Genomic DNA, 7,532 nt, shown 5'->3' with positions numbered 1-7,532 from the left:
GCACCTACAGTGGTCCTTTCCAGGGCACAAGCTCAGCCCTGGGGAGAGACTGGGACAAAGCAGACCCTGAGCATGAGGCCAAGAGAGTGTTCAGAGTTCTGAGCCCCTTTGAAGCAGCACTTCATAAACCCTGGTCTAAAAAGGGCTCTGCAGTGCTGGCCCTCACAGCGTGCCTGCAGACAGGCGCGTTTTGCTGTGGGTATCGTGGCAGGTTTATCAGCCATCCTGTTGCTATTTTCTTGCCTGGCCCCCGTGGCCATTCGCGTTTAGGTTTCAGTGATCATTTAGCAAGCAGCCCCCATGCAGCCCACCCGGTGCAGGTGCTGGAGGGGGGGGGGCTTTTTTGTCCCCCCTTTTGCAGCTGGGGGGGGGGCGGCTGGTGGCTCCGTGGAGCCAGGAGCCGATGACAATGGGCAATTGTCAAATTGGGGCCCCTCTCGTTTGAGTTTTCTTCCTTTTATAGTATGTAGCAGTTGCTCCAGCAGCTGGCCTGCCCCTCCAGGGTGAGCTCTGGGCTCCGTATATAAGGGAAGGAGCAGCCTTTGCTTTTCATCCCTCCGATCGTTCCCTCGCCGGGCAGCTGGACTCATCCCGCACCTCCGCCAACCCCAGCGCGATGCCGCTCAGGAAACCCGACCCGAAGAAGGAAGCAGCCAAAGCAGCCCCAGGCTCGGAGCCTGCCTTCGATCCCAAGAGCGTGAAGGTGAGTGAGGAATGAAGACGTCACCGTATTTCTCGTGCCTGTCATCTGCCAGGCACAGGCGGTGCAAAGCGCTCTGCAAATGGCATTAGCCAGGCTGGAAGCCAGCCTCGAGAGCGGAAAATTATTGGCTTGTGTGGATGCAGCAGGCTGAGAGTGATGCTGTCCTCGCTGGGGAGATGTCTCAGTCCTCCCCACCCAGCCCTGCCCTGCACTCACTGGAGGGAACCAGGACGCTGCTCCCGGAGCGTCCCGGGGCAGAGCCGAACCCCAGCTCCTGCTGAGTCCCCGTGTCGGGGCCCCAGCAGCAATAAGAGCTTCTCTGCCACCCACTGTCTCCATCCTGAAGTATTTTGTTGCCTGCATTGCCTCCTCCACATAAGAGCATCCTTTATCCAACAGTTCCACAACAGGAGTCGCTTCTTCCATGATTCCTCGGGATACTCACATTTTTAAGCCTGAGCCGTGGCAGGAGAGTTATTAAGAACAGGCTCAGCATGGGGGCTGTTTAATCACTTGAACTTGGGATCAGGTCCTAAAATAACATCCTTTCCACCCAAAATAATCCTGCCTGTGGTCTGAGCATCCCTCCTGCCTGCCCACCCCGCTGCTGCCAGCTGTGCTCCCCACTGGGATCTCAGCTCCACAGCGAGGGCAGAAGCAGTTGGGGACATGGCCCAGCCAGACACGGCACAGATATGGGGCACGGCATGGATATAGCCCCCTGCCCCAAACCTGAGGAGGCAGAGGTCCAGAGGGGAGAGTTCCTTTGCTCCCCTCAGCAGTAGCAAACATCTCATGCCTGGCTCTGCTTCCTTCTCTTTACAGATTGAATTCACAGCAGAGCAGATTGAAGGTAAGTGCTGAGTTCAGCTTCTCTCAGAGATGGCTTTAGAAATGGGTAATCCTTTTTCCAGGTAGTTTTTCACCACAGACACAGCTGAGGCCCCACACATCAAATCCCTTCTTGGGGGAAAGGCCAGCAGGATCCAGAGCCTGGCAGGGAAAAGGTATTTTTCCTTCATGGTGCAAGATGCAGCCTGGGTCAAAGCCAGGGCTTCTGGTGGGAGGAACAGCCTCTGGCGACACAGGGACAGCCCCAGAGTGGAGATACGAGTGGAAATGGGGATAAGTAGGGATGTCCTGCAGCAGTGGCAGCTGCTGAGGCTGCAGGGATTCAGTAGGTCACTCAGCCAGCTCTGCAGAGGTGACAAAACCTGCTCGGCCAGCCAAGCGTCCAAGGAGTCTGGCAAACCTCAGCCCACATTGCACAAGCTCACTCGGGGCACAACATGCACGTGTCTGCCCCTTCCCTGCCTGCCAGGCACGACGTGCTTCCCTGGAGTGGGAATGTGGCCACTCCGAGCTCTCCTTCCCCGCAGAGTTCAGAGAAGCCTTCGGGCTGTTTGACCGGACGCCTTCGGGGACGATGCAGATCAGCTACGGACAGTGCGGGGACGTGCTCCGGGCGCTCGGCCACAACCCCACCAACGCAGAGGTCCTCAAGGTGCTGGGCAAACCCAAACCAGAAGGTGACAACAAGCTGGGGACAGGGTGGGGACAAGCAATTCCTGTGCTCCCTGGCAGCAAGTAGAGGGTTACATTCCCTGTAGGAAGAACCCTGCAAGGTAAAGGAACTGGGAAGGAAATTATGCAGACAGGCTTAATTCCTGTGGAATTCCTTCACTCCCCTTCTCCATACCATGGTGATGATATGCGGCATAGGCAGTCCTCACACAGGAATGGTGGCAAGTGATGCTCAGCAGACTTTATCCTGAACTGGTGCAAACTGGTATAACCAGATCAGTCCCAGTGCAGCCACATTACTGTGGTGACAGATGACCCACCTAATGGTTTAGTTTTGAGCTATCAGGGGTCTCTGTGCAGTCCCCTGATGTTTATACTTTATTCCTCATATGTATCTTCCTATCTCAAGCCTAATATAATAGTTCCATCTCCTCAAAGGGCTTCTCCCCTGCACTCTGATGGAGAAGAGAATTAATCAGGAGGCCCTCAGAGGCTGAATTCAGCCTCATGCATTTAATCTCTGACCCCATCTCCTACCGTTCCAGAAATGAACACAAAGATGCTGGACTTTGAGACATTCCTGCCCATCCTGCAGCACTTCACCCGCAACAAGGAGCAGGGCACCTTCGAGGACTTTGTGGAAGGGCTGCGAGTCTTCGACAAGGAGGGCAACGGGATGGTCATGGGGGCCGAGCTGCGTCATGTGCTGGTCACGCTGGGTATGGCTGGCCCCGGGGCTGGCCTGGGGGGAAGCAAAGCATGGGCCCCCAGCTCTATCTGGGAAAGTGGCTCAGGCAGCTGGTCTCACATATCACAGAGGCCCTTTTCACTCTGCTGCTCACAGGCTCTTTCAGGAGTCAATAGTCCTGAATGTGTGGCCATTTCCATCTCATGCCACAGCTTCATACATGACCCAGGCAAGACGGAGACTCCAGAACATCCTCAGTTATCAGCAACAGTTGCAGTGTGGTCCCTCTCCACCATCTCCCACCAGCATCCCTCAGTAGTGGCACACACATCTTCTTTAATCCCCTTCTCCCTCTGGTGTCCTTGGTTATCTGGAAGAAGGACAGGAAAGTCCTGGCAGGCTGAAAACCCTTCCCCTCACCTCTCCATCCTCCTCTTCCAGGAGAGAAGATGACAGAAAGCGAGGTGGAGCAGCTCATGGCAGGGCAGGAAGATGCCAATGGCTGTATCAACTATGAAGGTAGGAGCAGGAGATTCCCATGGGGGCTGTCTCAGACAAGGCTGTCTTGTCTTAGGGTGCAAAATGCATCCTCTGCAAAGGCTCTGCTTGGACTTGATGATCTTAATGGTCTTTTCTAACCCTAATGATTCCATGATTCTATGACACTGGTGATCACTGTAAGGGAGGTGTGGACCACCCTCCAAAGCCTTAAAAAAAAATACTGAGACATGTCAGCTGGGGTGGGAACAAGGTGCTCGTGCCAGTGATTTCCAGGAAAAGCAGCTGAAGGCAGCATGTTTCCAAGGAGTACACGGCTGTTTTGTCCACAGTTTTGGCACTGTTTTGTTGCAAGCTATTGAAAATAAACAAAGCCAGCATCTTTCTCAGCATAGGCTAATTGGGAACATTTGGAGACAAGGATCACTCACTGCTCCAAGAGGGTGAAAATCTGGAATAGGAGGTGGTCAAATTTAGGAACCCCTAAAATTGGAGGGCAGAAAGGAAAAGAGGGGACCCATTTACCTTGGCCTCATAAAAATGGGGATAACGGTGCCGGCTCACCTCCAAGGATCAGCATCACTCTGACCAAGCTGGGGATGGCATGCAAAAAGTGGGAACAGAAAGAGGAATATTAGTCCTGGCACAGTATCCCCTTCGTCCGTGGGAGCTCTGGGCTGGGGGTCCCCCCTGCTGCCTCTCCACCTGCCTCCTCCAGTTCACAGCATGTCCTGACCCCTCATGCTCTCATTTCTCCTCAGCTTTTGTCAAGCACATCATGTCTGGCTGAAATGAGAAACTTCAGGTGAGTTCAGTGGCATCTCCTGCTGCTCAGTCCAAGACTCAAAATCCTGCAAGTAACAGCCAGGGGCAGAGAAGCCAAAACCCAAACCTGCAGTGGATTAATGCCACAGGAATAATCCCAGCTCTGAAGGCACAAAAGTTATGTTGATGATAAGGAATTTCATTTGTAACTCCTGCCAACTAAAATTTACGAGAACAGCATCACCCCCATGATGGTCATTTGTGGTCTGGGTAATTGTGTGAGTCTCTGCTCAGAAGGAAGGAGGTACTTGATGGTGCTATGTTTTCTAACCTGCCAGAAGCTGAGGGGGTCAACAACAGCCAGTGGAAATGAGTATTTTTAAACTTGCATCAGTGAATTATTTGATACTAAGAAAATATTAACTACTTAAGAGAGGAAATTTCCAAACTGAGAAATACATTTCCCGTTAATGTTACGAAGAAATGTACCATGGATGTTTGTTAAACTTTTTAGTGTTCCTTGAGAAACAGGAAAATATTGCTAAGGAGATGAGGTTCCTTTGAAGGTGCATTATCCCTCAAAAATCTATTCAATTGAAAAGAAAATCCAAATTGCTGCCTTGCCCCAGCTTCCCCTGCCAATTTCTTATTATTTCATTATCTATTTACTTTTTTAAACATTTCTCCTACCCCTCAGCTATGTAAAAGGCAGGAGGCCAGGGAGGGGAAAAAGAAGTAAAAATGACCTTCAGATATGGCTAAATACACAAATTAAACATTTTAAAATCTCTCCCCTCTCAAAATCTCTTTAGACATCAGAAGGTTAAAACAGAGAGAGACAGAAGTCTGAACTTTGAATGTTCAGCACCCTTTTTATCTTCTTTTTAATCCATTTCTCTCCAGTTCCTGTTCATCAGTTCAGCAATATAGATGGTTGGTTGTCAAATGCTGCCAGGAGATTTAATTCTCCACATAACTATTTGCATATAAAACTCTTTTTTTAAATGGTGTTGAATTACAGCTCTTGACATTTTGGGCTCATCTGAGAAGGAATACTCAGAATATTCTCATCCCAAAGATTCTTTGCATTCAGTCCTCTCCTGCTTGTCTCCCAGGCTCTCAGGAATGCTTGAACCCACCTGAGCACCATCAGGAGTGAGATTCCTCCATCCATGTCCTTTCCCTGGGATGTTTTGCCTAAGCCCTCATGAAGCGTTGCCCACCATGTGTGTGTACCTAAGCCTGGTATTCAATGACATATCTGCAACTAGCTTTTAAACTCTCTTCAGGTTTTCCCTGTGACATTTGTCTCATTAAATTTCATTCCTTCCTACCTTACATGGTTTGTCTGCTTTGGCTTGGGCCTACTTATTGACACAGTGGGTGGAGGAGACCCCTTGGTATTTGTGGGCCAGATCTGCCCTCAGGGTCCCTGGGTGTGGGATGGAGCCCAGGCAGGGTGTGCTCCCTGGATGGTGCTTCTCCAGGCAGATGCTGGTGTGTTCCAGCCAGGAGCTGTCTGGGGGCTGTGTGATACAAGCTGGTGACTCTCTCCCTCTTCCTATCTGCAAAGCAATCTTCAGAGCATCACCACAAGTGGTGAATAATTCATGACACATAACTCAGCCTCCCATCAGCAGAACACCTGGGAGCAGAAAACACTTTCCTTTGATTTGTTCCTTATTCCAACATCCTCACTCTGCCTTTGACTAGAAATTGAAGACATTTTGCTCCGATGTGTTGACTTCAGCTGCCACTCGCTCGTTCCTGTGCAGTGACTGAGTAACAGCTGCTTTCAATTCCCACTGTTTGATTCAACTGCTCATAAAAAGCAACATAAGCTGTTTATAGATGCAAGATTAGATTTGAGCTCCTCTCTGTGCTATTCCTACAGCTTCCATTGGGCAGGGTCTGGGCACCTCGTGTTTTTAATGTACTATCTGTGCTTTAACCTCCTAGAGGACTGTGGTGAGGGGGCCAGAGGGACCCTGCTTGCTGCATACTCGCACCAGGGTCACGTTTGTCCTTGTCACTGCCGTGGCACCAGCTCCTGCAGCAGAACGTGCTGTGGCAGACAGGAATGGAGCAGAGGAGAGGTGGGGAGCTGCTCAACTCACAGAGGAAATCCACAGCAGGGACTGGGAGCTGGATATCCCTGCTAAAGCCATGATATCCCTGCTAGCCTTGACATTCCTGCTAAAGCCATGATATCCCCGTTAGCCTCGATACCTCTGCTGGCTGTGATATCCCTGCCCTGCAAGCCAAGAGGATGTACTCTCACTCTGTGCAGAGCACAGGCCCCAGCTTCCATGCTGAAACGAGTAACACTAAATTAAAACCAAAGTGAGACCTGCAAAAAGACAGACAGAAAGCAAGCAGTGGGAAATGACAGAACTACAGGAAAACAGTTTTCCATGTCAAAAATCCAGTCCTTGGAGCTCCCCTGGGGGAAGAGCCAGCCACACTTTACTTCGTTGTATCTCTTTAGGATAAAGCAGGTTGGAATGGTGCACTTGAACAGGCACAGTATGTATGTCTGTACCTCTGCTTGTGCCTCCGTGCCTCTTCCCCTTGGCAAGGCTGCTCCACTCCTCCTCTGGAAAAGCTAAAGACTCCACAGAGAAAGTGGCTTTAGTCCCATGGACATTTATAAAAGCATCTGTGGGGTGCAGAAGTGCCCTATAGGACTGAGGAGTCTCTGTAAATCCAGATCTCCAAAGACAGCGGCAGACACTGACCTTTTACAGTTCGGATGTTTTACATGAATTTCAGGGGACTCTGAGGAGAGGTACAAGGAGCCCCCACGCTTCGGAGAGCCTGTATCTCCTCAGGCTGTGATAAGACAGACTCTCATACCAAAGAAGGTTTGGATGTCAGGAGTTTTGTGCCCTGGGGAATGAATGGGAGAGACGGATGGAGCCAGCTTTCATCCCCAGGAGGAGTTATCTGCAGTGCACGAAATCAGGAGGAGGGTGAACACGGACTGCGCTCCTTGAAAGGCTCCTTGGAGCCCCAGACCACGTACACACAGCACCAGCATCACCATCTGTGAGTGAGGCCAAAGGCCTTCAGGGGAGGAGACACTTCACTGTCATGGTAATCACAGCCTCCTGTCAGGCAACATAACATGACTTGGTTCAACCTGATCAGGAAACCAGGTGTCCATCCCAGGGGACAGCACTGCTCTGGGCCCTGTTTATTTGTCTCATCTGAAGGACTGAAGAAAGCTTTGCCTGCTCACACCCTGAAAGCAAACACCAGCAGATTTGCTGCCAATAACAAATTTGTAATGACACCTTTCAGAAGCGCAGAGAATGAGGGGAAGGAGGCAGACTGAGCCCTCCTGCTCCACAC

General features: G+C 50.9%; 1 protein-coding gene across 1 annotated transcript; it reads left to right on the top strand.

The window, feature by feature from the left end:
• The first annotated feature begins 616 nt into the window (after positions 1–616).
• LOC134053136 (myosin light chain, embryonic) lies at positions 617–4,203 on the top strand. The gene is made up of 6 exons (XM_062507986.1): positions 617–703; positions 1,529–1,556; positions 2,083–2,232; positions 2,773–2,946; positions 3,357–3,434; positions 4,175–4,203. Exons 1-6 carry the CDS (start codon positions 617–619, stop codon positions 4,201–4,203), a joined length of 546 nt encoding a protein of 181 aa, XP_062363970.1.
• The last annotated feature ends 3,329 nt before the right edge of the window (positions 4,204–7,532 follow it).

This window comes from Cinclus cinclus, chromosome 24 (assembly GCF_963662255.1).
Source record: "Cinclus cinclus chromosome 24, bCinCin1.1, whole genome shotgun sequence".
Lineage (NCBI taxonomy): Eukaryota > Metazoa > Chordata > Aves > Passeriformes > Cinclidae > Cinclus > Cinclus cinclus.
Note: the sequence above shows the minus strand (reverse complement) of the source record. Positions and strands in the feature narration are given on the sequence as shown.

What these genes read in the sequence shown, in the direction of transcription:
- LOC134053136 (XM_062507986.1), top strand. Translation starts at nt 617, where the DNA reads ATGCCGCTCAGGAAACCCGACCCGAAGAAGGAAGCAGCCAAAGCAGCC. An exon ending in TCGATCCCAAGAGCGTGAAG is followed by an intron (nt 704 to 1,528) that starts GTGAGTGAGGAA and finishes TTCTCTTTACAG; the next exon opens with ATTGAATTCACAGCAGAGCA. An exon ending in TCATGTGCTGGTCACGCTGG is followed by an intron (nt 2,947 to 3,356) that starts GTATGGCTGGCC and finishes CTCCTCTTCCAG; the next exon opens with GAGAGAAGATGACAGAAAGC.